We start from the raw sequence: 18,496 nt of genomic DNA on the forward strand, positions 1-18,496 counted from the left end.
ATTTTTGTTTTCTCTTTTTATTGTACAATACAATTTTAATGTCTGAACAAAATAAAGATCTTGTATAATTTGTTCACTTAAAAATATTTAAGTGAACAAAGCCTTACCTTGGAGAACCAATTTAATTTTTTATTTTTTTGCGCTAATTTTTTTCTAATCGCGTACTAGACAAAAGATTTTTCTTTGTTCTCGAAGAAATTAATTCACGATAATTATTTGAAATATTCTTTTAAAAAAAGAAAAGAAAACCGGCTGCCGACGTTCCAGTTTATATTATTTTTATTTTTGTACAAAACCTTCGAAATCGAATAATACTTCACAGATTTCCTTTAGGGCACGCTTGAGCAACTTTGCTTTATAGAGAATAACATGAAATTCTTTAATCATATTACTAAATTTTTTCTTCATGTTGTATAGTAATCTACTCTTCTTTGTACTTTCACTTTCTTGGTTTCCTTGTATAACTGGTCATTACAAAATGAAATTAACAGTTATGATTTAAATTTATATTTTCTGCATAATTGAGATATTTTATTCTCCAATTTTTAAAGTAAGCGATAGATTTGCTTATTTTTATCATTCAAAATATGTATATCAAAATTTCATTTCCTTTCACAATAGAATTGAACTTTATTTCGCCTCTGATAGTTTAACCCCCCCCCCCCCCGTCATTACTATCACACACTGTAATGAGGAAACAGCATAAAAAATATTACAAAAAAGTGTTTGGACATGCATTGGATTTTGTTATTTGGAACAGTTTCCTTCTGCACAAGAAAAAATGTTTGTCTACCATAACATATCTAGAATACAGAATAGAAATTGCGAAAGCATTGCTGCATGCACATGCGCCTTCTTCAGCAAGCAGAAAAACAGGAAATCCTGCCAGACATCTGAAGTTGAACGCTGCTAACTCCAACCATTTTCCCGAAAATCTACCACCAACGGTTAATAAAAAAAAACCTGCACTCAAATGTTATGTATGTAATAAAAAAATATCAGAAAGGAAACAAAAATCTGGTGCCCTGAGTGTAAAACTGCTTTGTGTGTTTATCCTTGCTTCAAGGTGTTCCACACTGTTCAAGAATTTTAAATTCTGAACAGTATGAAATAAAAAATGTTTGTTTTCAAGGCCATCAAAACAGTCCTTTTCAGAACTACAAATATTGATAGAGGGATACCTGAATGAACTGTTTCCTTTTCATCTTGAAGGCGAATTTTTAAGTTCTTTTTATGACACAGAATGATATTTTCGAAGAAATAAAATATAAGAGGAACTGGAATACTCTTTCCAGTTCCTCTGGAACTGGAAAGAGTATTCCAGGTAAAGTATTTCACCAAAATAATAAAAAATAATGAAATAAAATCTACCCTATATACATATAAAATGATAAGCCTTTTTATGTCATGTTTTTTGAAATGTTTTGAAACTCAGGGGCTACCCTGAGTGTCGATTTTTCAAAATTCGAGTCATCAGAATTCAGGGGCGGAACCCCGTTTCAAGTTATCACAATTGAAGGAGAACTGGCCTACCAGACTGGAACACGGGGGGAGGGGGCATAGCTCCCCCTAGTTAATAAATGAAATATATAAATAATAATGGGAACATTTTCACCTTGCCAACACTCAACATTTATGTGATATGGGTTCCAAATTTCTTGTTTCGGAGATAAATATATTACAAAGTTTTGTAATAAAAATTCCTGCTACAATGAAGTTTGACATAATCAACAATATTATTACTACCTTATTTCTGTTTCTCGTGTGGAAGAAAAACGGTAAAATGTCACTCTTATAATTATATGAGATGTTATTATTATTATTATTATTATTATTATTATTAAACAAGACCTCATGGAGTCAAAGACTCATCTAGGAGGTCCTTTTATCTCACACACATCTCATCATACCGGGTCTTAAACACATTCAAACTCCCTGCAGACACCACACTCTCAGGCAAGGCATTCCAATCATTCACAACTCTGCACGAAAAAAACCTGCCTCTCACTCCCCTACTCACACCCTCTTTATACAGTTTCCAGGGATGACCTCTGGTTCTCCCCTGATCTCCCACTATTCTCTGTAGAACTTCTCCACCATTGATCCTATAGCAACCCCTTACCAACTTGTAGGTCTCTATCATATCTCCCCTCTTCCTTCTCTCCACTAGTCTCTGCAAATTACATCTTTTCAATCTTTCCTCATACTCGACATTCCAGAGGTCAGAAACTACCTTAGTCAGTCGCCTTTGGACCCTTTCCAACATCTCTTCATCCTTCTGAAAACCAGGTGACCAAATCTGGGCACAATAGTCCATGTGTGGCCTAATCAAAGCCTTATACAATGGAACAAGAATCTCCCTACTTCTACATGTCAGTGTCCTCCTCATCATTCCCAGAAGTCTTTGTGTTGTCTTCACAATTTTGGCGATGTGACCCCTAAATTTTAGATCCTTATCCACTATCACTCCCAGATCTCTTATTTCCTCTACTTCCAACAATATATTTTCACCAAGCATAAATTCTGCATCCCATCTTTGTTTTCCAAATTTTAAAACCTTACATTTTGCAACATTGAACTCACATCCCCATTTGCTTGCCCAATCACTCAATTTATTCAAGTCTTCTTATAATGGCAAAAATAGTAAGAAAAAAGTCATTTGCACTTTCTCTTCAAAACACAAAGAAAGAACATTGTAAATTCAGCCAGTGGAAAAGAAAATACTACATATTTTTCTTCTGTTATCTGATTTTTTTTTCTTGTAGTACAAAGAAGAAATCACTGCATATAACATGGAGTCTGCATGAGGGAAAAAATCTGGAAATTGATTACATTATAACGAATAGAGAAATCATGTCAGAAAAATTATTCACGTAAGATTCTAATCTCAGCAGACATAACATTTTCTTCTAGATTACATATCTAAAGTAACTGAACTTTTGCTACTATTTTACACTAAAATGAATGGGTATGTTCTCCAAGTGATTTACGTTTGTAACAGTTGTCTTGCGAACGATTTATGAAATAAATTATCTGAAATATCCGCAGATTGATTAGGTCTATATCCCCCCCCCCCAAAAAAAGAAGATTATGAAACGCATATGCACCTTTTCTTTGAAAATAATTCAAATCCTCTTTTTCAAGATAATTGTATGATTTAATTTCTAATTTTTGATAATAAAAGTGAAACTGATCATTATAAATTAAGCAATTATTTTGGCATAAATAATGTATAAGCATGTAAACGAAATGTCAGTATTTCTGTTAGGATATAGGTAATCAACAATCGAAAAGGAAACAAGACATTCTTGACATATTCTGCACTACAGCCTGAGGCACTTTAGTGTTCTCCCCTTTCTTCTCAATAGCACTGAGTAAGCCTTCAACTTTTCCTCCAGCTAAGAGGATATTACCAAGTATTTATAAGACAGATTATTTCAGAAATAGCTTCCAGCAACAGAAATAATGTTTAGATTTTTTTAAAGAAAAACAAACAAAAATAATACTACTGAACTTTCTTTTGTGTGGTATGCATATAAACAATTTTGCATGGTGAAAATATAGCATATTATTTCTAAAATTTCACATAATTTCAGTGGACAGTAGAACAGCTGGTTTTAGATTGCAAATAAATAGAACAGAATTAGAAGTTTCACGGTACAATCTGATTGCCGTATATCTTTTGTCAAAATGGTAAAATGAAGTAATTGATTTTGAATGATGTCTAGAAAAACTTTCAAGCCTGTATAGAAATTTAGAGTAGTTATGCAATTCAGTTACAGGAGAGAATAAGGAGGTGGGGGGGAAGCATTAGAAAATCTTCAAAATCTTCAAAATATCATATACGGAATGATTCAAAATTTTGAATCATTCCGTATATGATATTTTTCACATATTTTCAACATATCTATGAGGATATGCATTAGATATTATTGTAATATGCATAATACAAATAAATAAATAAATAAAATACGAAGGCAAAGAATCACTGCTAAAATATCATTGGATATAAATTTTTGATACCAAAAAGACACAATTGGAAACCGAGTAATGCAATTTAGCATCTTAACATTTTTTTTTTTATTTTGTCTTTATGAATAACAAAAAATCGTTTCTAAAACTGAAATGTGATGATCCATATAATGCTATTTGGCTAGAAACGAAAGCAAAAGGACATATTTATTTCAATAAATATTATTTAAAAATATTAATATTTGACATAATATTTTCAAAGCAAACATTTGAATTCTGAAATTCGAAAAAAAGGTATTCAATTATTATACGTAAAGTGAAAGAACAATCAGTGCAACTCTTCTGGTGCACTGATTAGTAGAATAAAATACACCAAATTTACTATCACTAAATAGATTCATTGCAAAAGCTGATCAGTGGTCATTTCAGGATTGATTTCTTTCGCATATGTGAAATTCGTTTCAATTTTTGGGAAGAGACACAATAAATCATTTTAGAGGCAAGAAAGGTCAAATAACTTAGGAAGTAAATGAAATTCTAAGCAACACAATAGATGTAAAGACAGGGGGGCACAAAGGTCACTCAGCAACAGTTAATCCACTAATGGCTATAGAATAGCCGTAACGAGATTAACGGCGGAGGAAGGTAATGCATGATAAAAGGTAGAATGGCGACGAAGTTTTGATCCATGAAAAAAGCTAGGGAAAGCTGACTATATCATCCACACCAGCCGGTTGGGAGGTTAAAAATGCATAAGCTTACAGAATATCATATTTCCTCCAAGATTGGGGAGGGCACTAGAGTCGCCAAAGAGCATGGCAGGGGATTTGAGCTGTGCTGAAAAAAAGTGCTTTTTTAATCAGTGTGACTTCTGTCGAGATTTGTGCTATGTTGTTTTTTTGTAATACAAGTGTCCTTCAGTGGTTGTTTTTGGAGTTAGTTGTTGTCTCTATATTGTATATTTCTGGTTACCGAGAAGGCAGGGTCAGAATGGATGCATAGCAATGGAAGAGAAGAAGATAACATAAGTTTTCATTATTTAGATATTTAGTATACTTAAATGGGTTTTATACTTATAGTTAACTTATATAGTTATACCTATAGTTATACTAGCAAATAGAAGAAATGAGTGGAAGGAGGGTAATTATTATGGGAGATTTCAACTATGGTAACATTGATTGGAAGGAGGAGAGGACACATTGGGAGGAAGGAATTGGATTTTATGTGGTTATTAAGGGATAACTATCTGCGACAGCATGTAATGGAAAATACTAGGGGTCAAAGAGTGTGCTTAACCTAGTAACTGTATCTGAGAATTTGGCTATAACAAATATGACCACGTTGCAACCAACTGGTGAGAGTGATCATAGGATCGTGACTTGGGAGGTGGCTAAAGGTGTGGAATTTACAATTAAGACAGGGTACATGTGGAATTATCGGGCTGGTAAGTATAAGAAGCTTAGGAGTTTGATTGGTTCAGTGCCATGGCATGTAAAACTGCAAGGGCCAGATGTTGATAGTGCATGGGAGGTGGTTAAGAAGTGTTTGCAGGAGGCAATGACTGACTGTATACCTAGAGTCCGAATAATAAATCAAGTAGGGGTTAAATGGATGAATAACACCATTAAGCTTGAGCTGCAAAAAAAGAAACAACTGTGGAGGGAATTTAAGGAGAAAGGTGACCGGCAGGCACATGAATGGTATAAAGCGCAGGCTAGAAGGGTAAGGAGTGTAGTAAGAAAAGCAAAAGCGGATTATGAAAGAACATTAGCAATGCCGGCTAAAGAGAATCCTAAACGGTTTTTTCGATATGTTCCAAGTAAAAGAAAAAAATGTATACGGCAGAATGATTTTAAAGAATTTCAAAGAATGCCGATGGTAGGGAGGTAACCGAATCAGTTGATACAGTGGAATTACTGAGCGAGCACTTTGCAAGAGTATATCATCCAGGTGGTGACATTGCAGGAATGAATGAATCAATAGTTTATACGGGAATTGTTGTGAATGAAGTGGAGGTGAATAGTCTATTACAAAATCTCAATGTCAATACATCTGTGGGATTGGATGATATACCAGCTTGTGTCGTACATGAAACAGCTAACGAATTGTCAGTGCCCTTGACCATTTTGTTTAATTTGAGTCTTGGGTCTGGGTTTGTCCGGGGGGGGGGATTGTTCCACTGCATAAAGGAGGTTCCAAGATTACTGTTGTAAATTACTGATCGATCAGTATATCAGGAATCGTTGTCAAGGTCTTGGAGAAAATAGTCAAGAGGAAAATATAGGATTGGATAGATGAAAATGGGATACTGTATTAGGGGCAGCGTGGTTTTGTGAAGGGTAGATCATGCCTCAGTAACTTGCTCACGTTTTATAATGCAGTGACGGCTGAACTGAATAAGGGTAATGGGTTTACCGTGATTCTACTGGACATTTGACAGGATACCACATGGAATTCTAATCAGTAAACTGCAGCATATAGGGATGGATATAGGATTGGTGAGATGGATAGGAGGGTGGTTGATGGAGAGATATCAGAGAGTGGTTTATTTAGGAGTAGAGTCCAAAAGATGGCCTGTGACTAGTGATGTGCCGCAGGGTTCTTTTCTTGGACCACTACTGTTCAATTCGTTCATTAACAATATAGGAAAGGATCTGAGAGGAACTGTTCATTTGTTTGCTGATGATGCAAAGTTGGGTAGAGCAATAGTGAGTGCACAGGATGTCAAAATTTTGCAGGATGATTTGGATAGTTTGGAGGACTGGACTAAGGAAATAGATGTCAATTTAATGTGGCAAAATATAAGGTTATGCATTTTGGGGTGAAAAGATTAGCAGCAGTACATCACATTGGTGGAACTGTACTCCAGTAGACTGACAAAGCCAGGGATTTGGGAGTGTTGGTGGATAGGGAGTTGAAGTTTAGGGGGCACATTGCAAAAGTGTCTAAATCAGCTCATCAAATCACTTGGTTGCTGAAAAATACTTTAACAAGTAGAGACAAACAGGTTATTGTTCCTCTGTATCGAGCCTTGATAAGATCCGATCTAGACTACTCTGCCCAGATATTGGCACCAGGGATTTCTTCTTGATGGGGAGGAGGTGGAGAGGATCCAGAGACGAGTGACCAAGATGATAGCAGGTCTATGGAATGAACCTTATGAAAACAGGTTGAAGATTTGTGGGTTGCAGAAATTGGTTGATAGGTGGAAAAGGAGTGATATGATTGAGACATTCAAATTACTGAAGGGTTTCTATAAGATTAATTCAGAAGATATTTTTGAGAATAGGACTGGAGATGGGAGGACTAGGGGCCATCCATGGAAACTGGGCAAGAGTATGGTTAGCGATGGTGTTAGAACTAGGTTTTTTACTTGGAGAGTGGTGAATGAGTGGAATAAGCTGCCAGGGTCTGTTGTGGGTGCCATGACTGTAAATGAGTTCAAAGCAAAGTATGATAGATACTGTGTGAATGTCGAATAGTTGTTCTTGACATGATGCTAGGGCCTCCCTCGAGGAGTCTATGGACTCCTTGGAGTTGCCCATAATAATAATAATACTCACTTATACTTATTTAGCATTTAGTTGTAATAGTTCCTCGACACTATTTTGAATAATAGCGGCAGCAGCAGCTAAAATTGCAAATGGTGCATCACCAAGTCCTCCCCTATTTAAGGATTCCATTTTGCGTGATATAATAAGGGATTTTGTAGCATGTGGGACTTGTGGAATGCATACATCCTGGCAGTTGTATATGTGGTGGTGAGTAAAGGGGAAATATGTATATGTGCAAAATGCAGGGAATGGGAGGAACTTGGTGAGTTAGACATAACTATAACTGACTTCGTTGAGACAGGAGATTCTCCATGTAGAGAGCAAAAATAGTGAGAGAAATATGAATGAAAAATGAGAGTGGGGAGTGGGGGAAAGGTTGAATGATTGTGAAGTTTTCAGATATGGTCTCAATTGGGTGCATGAATGACAAACAAGAGTGGCTGACTTGCACAGGAAAATAGATGAGCTGAAAGAGCAGGTGGAATGTCTAGGGAATGAGATGAGAAGTGTGAAAGATGAGATTAGGTGAATGGAAGTGATGAATGCAAGGTAAATCAGCATAGGAGTGAGAGAGTTATGGGAATGATAGAAGAGGAGAGAATAAGAACAGCAGAAGAGAGGGAAATGAGAGAGAGTTATGGGAATGGTAAAAGAAGAGAAAATAAAAACAGTAGAAGAGAGGGAATGAGAGAGAGTTATGAGAACGGTAGAAGAAAAGAAAATAGGAACAGTAGAAGAGAGGGAATGAGAGAGAGTTATGTGAATGATAGAAGACTGAAAATGGAAACAGTAGCAGAGAGGGAATGAGAAGAATGCGAGGGAGCGCTGGAACCAGGGATAGAGTGATGTCAGGAAGGCAGGTGTTAGAGAAAATGTTAGAGGAGAGAGAGTGAGGGATGTAGATGAGTAATCAAGATGTATGGAGACTCGATGTGTGATGTATTTAGAGATGTGATGTATGGAGACTCGATGAACTCAGGTGTGCAAGACAGAATGCCAGAGGTGTGTTTGCCTGGAGGGATGTTAAAAAATGTGGCTATGGCAAATAAGAGGGATGAAAGCATGGATGAAATGATTGTGATGGTTGGCACGAATGACTTGAGAGGCAATGTAAATCGGGAGGCGAGAGATCTGAAATTCTTGCTTGAGGTTGTGCAAAAGAAAACACACAGAGGAAAGATTGTGTGTGTGTGTGTGTTGCCCAGGTATAATAGTGACGAGTTGAGCAGAAGAGCAGTAATACTGAACAGCATAATAGCTAGAATGTGTCAGAAGAGAGGATTGGAATATGTGGATGCTTGAAGAGTGTTTGAGGATAGATGAGAACTGTATGCGAGAGACCGCTTGCATTTGAATGAGGAAGGATGAAGGCATCTGGAGAGATTGCTGTTTTCTGAATGAGTAAGTGTGTCAATGCAGGGAAACTAGAATTCCCAGTAGCAGGGGGTGGGTTCTTGTGGGAATGGGTGCTTAGGGGAAAGGGAATGATATCAGGTAACACTGAGTCCAGTGGGGTCAAGAGGGAAAAATGATGGGTATAGAAGCAATGACATTTTATGCTCTATACTAATGCCAGAAGTATTCAAAATAAAGGAGATGAATTGGTGGCACTGATTGCATCAGCATAGCCTAAAATTATTGGGATTACTGAGATGAGGTCGACAGAAGAGGATATAATAACATAAATAGAAGTAGCAGGGTACAGCATTTTTCGGCAGGATAGGAAGGGAAAGCAGAGTGGTGTAGTACTGCTTATGATAAGTGACGACATATGTCCTCCAAGAGTGGAGGCTTTGGAAGGCAGTGACACTAATGATTTTGAAAGCATATGGTGTAAGGTAGAGGTGGGCAAGACAGGATATTTAGTGGGGTGTTGCTACAAACCAAGGAGCACAGAGGGGTGGGGAGCAAAAAATGTTTAGACAGTTGAACTTGGCAAGTGCAAGAAGAATGATTGTTATGGGAAATTTTAACTACAGCAGTAAAAATATGGCAGAGGAAGATGATGTAGCAATAAGGGAATGGAATTTCTAGAATTCTTGAGGGACAAATGTCTTAGGCAATATGTAATAGAGGAAACAAGAGGTTCAAGAGCTTTGGATTTAGTCATAGCATCAGAAGAGTTGATAATAACTGAGATGACATCTCAGTTGGAGATGGCATCTCAGTTAATCATGGTTAATCTCTCCCACCAGTTGGAGAGATTGACCATGTGGTTTTGACTTGGAAGATGAATAGACATGCAGGAGTATTGAAGAGACGGGCACGTATGTGGAATTATAAGGTAGGTGATTATAAATAGTCTTAGATGTCAACTTGAGGAAGTTTCATGGTGGGAGGAATTTGAAGGCCGGGATATCATTGGTGCTTTGGAAATTGTGAAGGAATGTTTGTTAGCAGCAATAGTAAGCTGCATTCCACAAGTGAAAAAGAGAACATAATTTGGTGTAAATTTTAGATGACAAACAATAATAAACAGGAACTGCATGTGAAAAAGAGACTATGGAAGAGATATAAGGAGACAGGTGAAGAGCAGATGCATGAAGAATATAAGACACAGCCCAGGAGAATGACTAGTGTAAGGAAGGCGAAACTGGGATATGAGAAGACATTGGACCTAAGATCCAAAGAAAATCCTAGAGAATTTTTTAGCTATGTGGCCGGTAGAAAGAGACTTGATTGTGGCAGAATGACATTGTGGGATAAAAATGGAAATAAAGTGACTGATGCAGAGGACATAGAGGAATTGTTCAATGTCCTTGAGGAGTAAATTTTAATAGGGCAGGTTCAAGATTTAGAGGTGCAGGAGGAGAGTGTGTGTGTTCCAAATACTCTGGATATCAGTAAAGCTGTGGGACTGGATGGTATTTCACCACGAGTTTTGAGAGAATGTGCTAAAGAACTGACAGCTCCTTTGACCTGGCTTTTCAATGAAAGTCTGGCTATGGGAAAGGTGACCAGAGAATGGAAGGAAAGTAAGATAGTGCCATTGCATAAGGGTGGTAACAGACTGGAAGTGTCTAATTATAGGCCAGTTTGTGTGTCATCAGTAGTTAAGATCTTGGAGAAATTAGTAAGGAACTGTATACAGCATTGGGCAGATGAGAGTAATCTTTATCTGTGAAAGTCAACATGGATTTGTTAAGGGATGCTTGTTTTAGTAATATGCTAGACTTTTATAATAAACTTACAAGAGCAGTAGATCAGGAAAAGGCATATGATGGCTGTTCGATAAGTCCGTGCAAAGTTTAAGAAATGAAACAGTATGTATGAAGGTTATTTTTAGTTGCTGGCAACTGTTGGAGGATCACACACTACGTTTCAATCAGATAGATCTATTACCCTATGTTTGGCCTTTATTTGAATCGATCAAGTATCATGATTTGTGAAAAATGAAGGAGAAAGAATTTCGTACATTACTTTTTGAAAACAAAACGGCTCAGGAAACCAAAGCTAAGCTTGATAAACATTATATTGAGTCTGCACCTTCGATTAGAATGGTTTATAAGTGGTTTAGTAACTTTCGAAGTGGCCATATGAGCACAAGTGACGCTGAACGTTCTGGACACCCTGTTGAGGCAACTACTCCAGAAATTATTGCAAAAATCCATGATATGATGCTGGATGATGATAGAAGAGTGAAGGTGCATGAAATTGTTAAGGCTGTGGGCATCTCAAATGACTGCATACGTAATATTTTACATGAACATTTACATATCAGAAAACTATCTGCAAGATAGGTGCCATGTTTGCTCACACTGGATCAAAACTCTTCTACAATTGTGACCACAAAATTATTCGATTTATGCTACAAAGTCTTTTTGCATCCCCCCCACACACTCTCCAGATTTGGTTCCCTCGAACTACTATCTGTTTCCAAACATGAAAAAATGGCTGGCAGGAAAGAGATTTTCATCAAACAATGAGGTGATTGCCAAAACAACTGCCTATTTTGAAGAGTTGGACAAATCATACTATATGGATGGGATCAAAACACTCGAGCATTGTTGTACTAAGTGTACAGACCGCAAAGGAGACTATGTCAAAAAATAAAAAATATGTTTGTCCCAAAAAATTGTTTTCTTCATATTTGCACAGACTTATCGAACAACCCTCACATACTGCCATTTTCTTGGATTTAGTGAAGGCATTTGACAGGGCGCCACATGATAAGGCTGATATTTAAGTTGCAGCACATGGGTTTGGATGTCAGCTTGGTAAACTGGATTCAGGATTGGCTGTCCAATAGGTATCAGAGATTGTGTATGGTGGGGCAGTTTCAAGGAGGCAGAAGGTTAAAAGTGGGGTCCAACAGGGTTCAGTACTGGGACCTATATTGTTTAATCTTTATATCAATGACATTGTCAGTGGATTGCAGGGGGGGGGGGATAATCAGTTGTTTGTAGATGATGCGAAGCTGGGAAGGGTTATTAGTAATAGTGCAGATGTGGTAGCCCTGCAAGACGATTTGAATAAGCTAGACAGATGGTCAAGTAAATGGGGGTATCAGTTAAATGCAGCAAAATGTAAAGTCTTGAGGTTTGGGACACTTCATACTCTATTGGAGGGGTTTTACTGGCGGAAGTAAGGGAGACACGAGATCTGGGATTGATGACTGATAGAAACCTGAAATTCAGGGGGCATATTGCAAAGGTGGTGAATGTAACACAGAGAATTGCTGCAATACTGAGAAGAATGCTGACCTGCAGAGATAAAAGAGCTATCACACTACACTTAAAACTAATGTTCTCAGATTTGATCCCCAGGATTTGAAGGGGATAAATTAACTGTGGAAAGGGTAAGAGGTGGATAACAAAGACAGTTTCAGGACTGTACAATTTTAGTTATGAAGATCGGCTGAGAGAATGTGGACTGCAGAGTTTGGTATATAAAAGAAGGAGAGGTGATATGATCAGTGCTTTTTTTCTGGAAAAAAAAAGGTGCCAGTACTCACCATGGAGATGTTATTACAGCAACTTCCACACTTTTAACATATCCTCTGATATGTCCTCGTTGTCTCGCTTTGTTGGCATGCTTTGTGCACTGCACTTTTTTTATGATCGTAAATCTTTTTTCTTAATGACATTAACTGTTGTTTGTGAGATTCTCCAAAATGACTGATTTTACCATTTGACCACTCCACTGAAATTTTCGTTCCCATGTGTTTATCGACGGCAAGACTTCCGACATCACAACATGCTTTGCAGCCCAACATTTTATTCTTGACATACAGCCACTCATTTCTCTCGCAGAAATTATTTTTCTGCAAAAATGTCCAAGGCCAATCATTATTAGAAGCTGTTTCCTTTTGACAATGTGGATCTTCGTCTTGGTTTTGTAATCCTCTTCACCAAGTGTATTTTCGTTGCTAGTTTCCTGTTTTACAGGATCACAAGTAGATTCAACAATTTCTGCTTCTTCAGCTTTACTTTTTTCTCATTGGCAAAAAATTGGCAACTTCCTGTTTCTGGTTACATACCAACCTATGAAACAGGAAAGCAGGGTACCAACTTATGTGTAATCAAAACTGAAAATTTAATTCGTGAACACGGTATTACCCACAGAATATTTATAATACATTTTGCTGTCATTAAAAACTTAAGAAAAAAAGTGCCGTTACTGCGTACCATTGCAAACTACAGAAAAAATTCACTGGATATGATTGAGACCTTTAAACTGTTGAGAGGTGGTTACAGGGTTGATACTGGGGAGTTCTTTTCGCTTGGTTGAACAGCTGGAAGGAATGATGACAAGGGGCCCTGGAAGTTACGAAAGGAAGCTATGAGCAAGAGTGTGAGAAGTGGTTTCTTTGGATGGAGGGTGGTTGAACTGTGGAATGCATTGCCTGATAGAGTGGTGATAGCAAGAATGGTCAATGAGTTTAAGGAGTGGTATGATAGACTTTGTATTTCCTAGTAAGGACCTCCCACGATGAATCTAGATAGACTTTGCTAGGAAGGACCTCCCGCGATGAGTCTTTTGACTCAATGGAGGCCTGAATAATAATAATAAAATTTCCCACAAAAGAGAGAAAGAGAGAGAGAGAGAATAAGATTTTAATATCATGACAACCCATTCTATAACAGAAAGTATGTGATAGAAACAGTGGGGTAGCTGGGGGGGGGGGGGATGCGGAAGGGGCGGTCCACCCCGGGTAGCACTTTGAACCTTTTTGAACTTTTGCAGTTAATTCTAAAATACAGTCTCGAGAACTGAATTCAAAAATATTGTAATACTACTGCGATTTTTTCCTAACGATTGCTGTAAGTGTTGCTAGTTGTGAGAGGAGTTTTTCTAAATTAAAATTGATGAAGAATTATTGACGTTATTACTATGAAATAGACTTCGCCAATGTCATCGACAATTTTGCTAACAGAAAAGTAAGAAAAATAACATTTTAGAATGTTGAAATTAAAGTTTTACTTCAAAAATAAACATAGTAATTTAATTTATTTCCCTATACATCATGTTGACTTTTTGTAGTATTTTTGGTGTGTATTGAGAGGGGCGGCAAACTCTGGGACTGTTCCGGGCAGCAACAGCTCTAGCTATGCCAGTGGATAGAAACAGTCGTAATGATGGAAGATGCCGATCAAAGTATTTATCAGCTAAAAATTTTCACCTTTGACATCCATAGATACCATATAGTTACTGCTGTACCTTACATGGTTTTGGTAATGATGTCTTCTGCTAGAATAAGTGGTAGGGTCACAGATTCCCTTTCCACACAAAGTTTTTAGGACAATCACAAACATCCATGCTCACGGCAGGATTCGAACCCATAGTCTCTGGGCTGGAGAGCGGACACACTAACCACTTGGCCAACCAGGCCAGCTAGTTGGCCGAGTGGTTAGTGGCTATCAGGAGTCGCCCGGTGTTGTACCACTTTACCCCAGTCCTGAAGATACTTTCAGGCGCAAACTTTGTTTGCACACACTTGGATAAAGGATTAAACTAAATTTATTATAGTCTGACCAAGTGAAAAATAAACTTTCAACATCTTTCTCTAAATCCAGAGTAATTTAATAAAAAGGTGGCACACCGTTTGGCAACTCCTATAGGAGGCGATGACCTTGCTAATGCCTTGGTATCTCCACTTGGGCCTAGCTCCCACTGAAGAGACCTTAATAAAGGTCGAAACTAGTCTGGGTAGTGGCCCTTCCCTTAATGCATAACATTATACATATCCACAAGGAGATGTGTTTTGCATTATGGGATATACTGAGATAGGAGTGTTGGTAGCTTGCTCCACCCTTGCAAGGAGTTGCCCAGTGTTGTACCACTTTACCCCAGTCCTGAAGATACTTTCAGGCACAAACTTTGTTTGCACACACACTTGGATAAAGGATTAAACTAAATTTATTATAACTTTTTCTAAGAAAGGCCAAGAAAGCAGTTCCTCTAGTCAGTGACTAGACCTGAACTTGAGTCTATCTTTGGGATGCATAACATAGAGGTCGCAGGCACCACTTCCATTGAGTAACACAGACCTTTCAAAGTATTTTAAGATATTTATATGATTATTTATTCCAAAAGAAAATAAAAGAAAATATTTACATGTATAGCAATTCTTTTTGGTTCTGGTTCTTCACTAAATGTCTTTTCCAGTTTATATAAATTACGCCAAATATTTCCTGTGTCTTGTTCAACTGTATCTGGATTTACAGTTTCCAGTGGTCCTGTAAGCCATGCCCTGTAAATACAACATTATTATTTTAAAGATCTCAAATTGCCAAATTTATGTCAAACAAACCATACTTATTTATTAAAAAACTCATAAGACCACTGGCATGATAAATAAAAATAAGTAAAAATGCAGAGAGAGACAACTTGAAAGAACAGAAAACTGCATTTAGAGTAAAAGAAACTCAGAAAAATGCACCCCTTCGAAAGCTTTATTAATCAATAATTAACATTCTGGTAAATTGCTCTATATAATAGCAAGGTATATTTCCTCTGACAGTAAATTTTTTTATCTTTACTAGAAATAACAAAAAAAACAAGGTATAATATACAAAAGAAACACTGAGTAATATTTCCCTCAATTTTCTTTATGTTCATATTACACTTAAAACACGCATAAGAATTCATTGAACTTATAAAAAACTTTAATTAATTTTCTATTTCAATTAAATTTCTAGAACTAAATGAATTAACTTAGTAATTAAATGAAGAGAGATGTCCTAAATAAGGTTGAATCAATGAAAATATATTTACAAAAACAAATTGATTTGTTTCCCTATTATTTCTACACATACACACACAAATACATATCAACTCTTACATACTCAGATACATACCTTAACTGAAGAAAAGTATGACAATGTTGCAAAAAGCAACAGTTAAAGCAAACAATATGTATGAGAGTCTCTATAATCAACAAGAATCTTCTTAATATAACATTATAATGGAATATAAAAAATATATATATATATGCATTCATGTTCCATTATAATACAAACAACCCCCAACAAAATAAAAATAATAAAATAAAACAAAAATAAAATAAAAAAAATATATGTGTCTATTTATACAGGTAGTCCCCAGGTTACGGACAACCTGACTTACACCGTTCCATAGTTACGAACAGACTCCCAAGGCTCCCCAGAGGATAATTAATATTAATATTTGGGAATTAGTTTATTTCACACATGTAAACAAACTTGCACTTTGCTGCATTATTAAAGCAGCTCTTCCCTTTATCTGGATGTGAAATTTAACGGCCTGGGTCACACTTGCCATGTTTGAAGATTGGTTCTTGAACTGTTTTATTCCTGCTGTGGAATGTTATTGTTTGTAAAAGAAAATTTCCCTTAAAAATTCTGCTTGTGCTGGACAATACTCCTGGACATCCAACATCTTTAGATGACCTTCACCTTAATATAAAGGTCATATTTTTTCCACCCACCACCACATCGTTACTACAACCAATGGACCAGGAAGTCATTTCAGCATTTAAGCCTTATTACTTACGGCAAGCACGTACATTCCTGCAAGCATTCGGGACTACAGAAGATGATGTGATGACCTTGAGAGAGATCTTCCTCCCAATTATAACATCATGGATGTTATAATTGGGAGGAAGTGAAGCAATCAGCAATTAAAGGGGCGTGGAATAAAATGTATCCTCAAATCTGTGATGATTTTCATGGCTTCACAGAAGACATCGCCGAAGCCAGAAAAGCTGTGGTGGATAGTGACAATGCAATGCAATTGGATATCAATGAAAATGATGTCACTGACTTACTAGAGTCCATTCACAAGAATTAACCAATGAAGACTTTATGGAGATAGAAAAGCAGCTGATAGAAAGACAAGAACATGAAGAATCAGAAGATCCAGAGCCAAGAAAGTTTGTGACAAAAGAATTAGCTGAAGCCTTTAGTCTCATTGAAGCAGAAGTTTGCTAACCTTGAGAAGCAAGATCTTAACATTCAGCAGTTTACAAAAGTTTATTGTGCAGTTAGTGAGAACATCAGCTTCTACAAGGCAATTTATGATGAAAAACGAAAAAGGCTGTGCCAAACAACCCTAGATACCTTTTTCAAGAAACTGACTTCGGTGGTAAGTTCTCCTTCTCCAAAAACAGAATCAAATCCCGATTCTCCAGCAGCTAGAGAGGTCCATCCTCTCTAGCACCATGTTCTCTACACTTAAGTTCCTCATGATATCACCCTGATCAGAATGAAACACCCTTATAAATTGATCACTGAATACCTCAACAATGTTTTCTACGTAGGCTGTTCAATAAGTAATAAGACTATATTTATACAGAAAAACAGATTACCTTTAATCGTCATCGTTTACATGGTCTTTTTTGAAGTAACTACCGTGAGACGCGATGCATTTGCCCCAATGTTGCATCCACTTCTTAAACACATGTGAAAGTCCGTTTTTTGAGAGTTCTTTCAAAACTGCCTCCGCAGCTTTTACACATGCTTTGTTGCTTTCGAAATGGCGGCCTCTTATTGGTTTCTTGAGCTGAGGAAACAGCCAGAAATCGCACGGTGTGAGATCAGGACTGTATGGAGGGTGTGGTAGGATATCTGTGTTGTTCTTCTGCAAAACGTCCACTACACAACCAGCAATATGTGGCCTTGCATTATCGTGGTGTAATAAGAAGCCATTCTTCAGCAATGGATGCTTCCTTTTGATGTGCTTGATGATAATCGCTGCTGTTTTGATCATTGTCTCTGTGATGGACATTGACGGTCTTCCCTCATGTTCAAGATCGTCCACATTTTGCCTTCCTTCCTTAAAAGCTTTATGCCAGCGAAAAACACTTGCCCTCAACATTGCTTCATCGTGGAAAGCTTCACGTATCATGTTAAAAGTGTCTGATGCCGATTTTTGCAAACACATACAAAATTTAATCGCATAACGCTGTTCCAAGGACGCTTCCATTTCGAAGAGTGGTTGCGCCTCGTAAGCGTTCCGAAACAAGGTTGTTAGTCACGTGAAATTCTGGCACATCAGCCTGTATACGCCATGTATCAACCTCTTTTGTTAATACAGACAGCAACATTTCTTTATTCCACAGAAATTAATATTGTGATGAGTGGTTTCGCCACAGTAAAATTAGTCCTATTACTTATTGAACAGCCCACATACAAAAGTTACCATTGTACCATTTTCATCCATTAACATCATCTTACCATGATCGTTCTTCCTTCCACTTGCCACATATCTAAAAAACACTCTAGAGTTTTTTCTTTGCCTGATTTGCCAATTTCTGCTCATAATGCACTTTTGCTTCCTGAGTCAATTTCCTGGCTTGTTCTTTATGCTCCTTGTGTAGCGGATTATTTGCTGTTCATCTTGTACTGCTCCAAATTACCTTCTTCTTTCAGATTTCATGCTTAAGCCCTTCATTCATCCATTTTACACATCCATTTCACACAGGGGCATGCCAGTAGTGTCCGGCACCTGTGTGCAAAACTTTAGTTGGCGCCCCTATACCCAGTAGCACG

General features: G+C 37.3%; 1 protein-coding gene across 1 annotated transcript in view; it reads right to left on the minus strand.

Moving 5' to 3' along the window:
- The window catches only part of Dhc36C (Dynein heavy chain at 36C), a 1,350,914-nt gene that overhangs the window by 1,293,607 nt on the left and 38,811 nt on the right, over positions 1-18,496 (minus strand). Inside the window, 1 exon segment of the mRNA XM_090395101.1 lies at positions 15,084-15,219. Within this exon segment, the coding sequence (XP_090251227.1) occupies positions 15,084-15,219 (136 nt within the window).

This window comes from Typopeltis vanoorti, chromosome 7 (genome assembly GCF_054136105.1).
Source record: "Typopeltis vanoorti isolate ZY-2024b chromosome 7, IOZ_Tvanoo_1.0, whole genome shotgun sequence".
NCBI classification, from domain to species: Eukaryota; Metazoa; Arthropoda; class Arachnida; order Uropygi; family Thelyphonidae; genus Typopeltis; species Typopeltis vanoorti.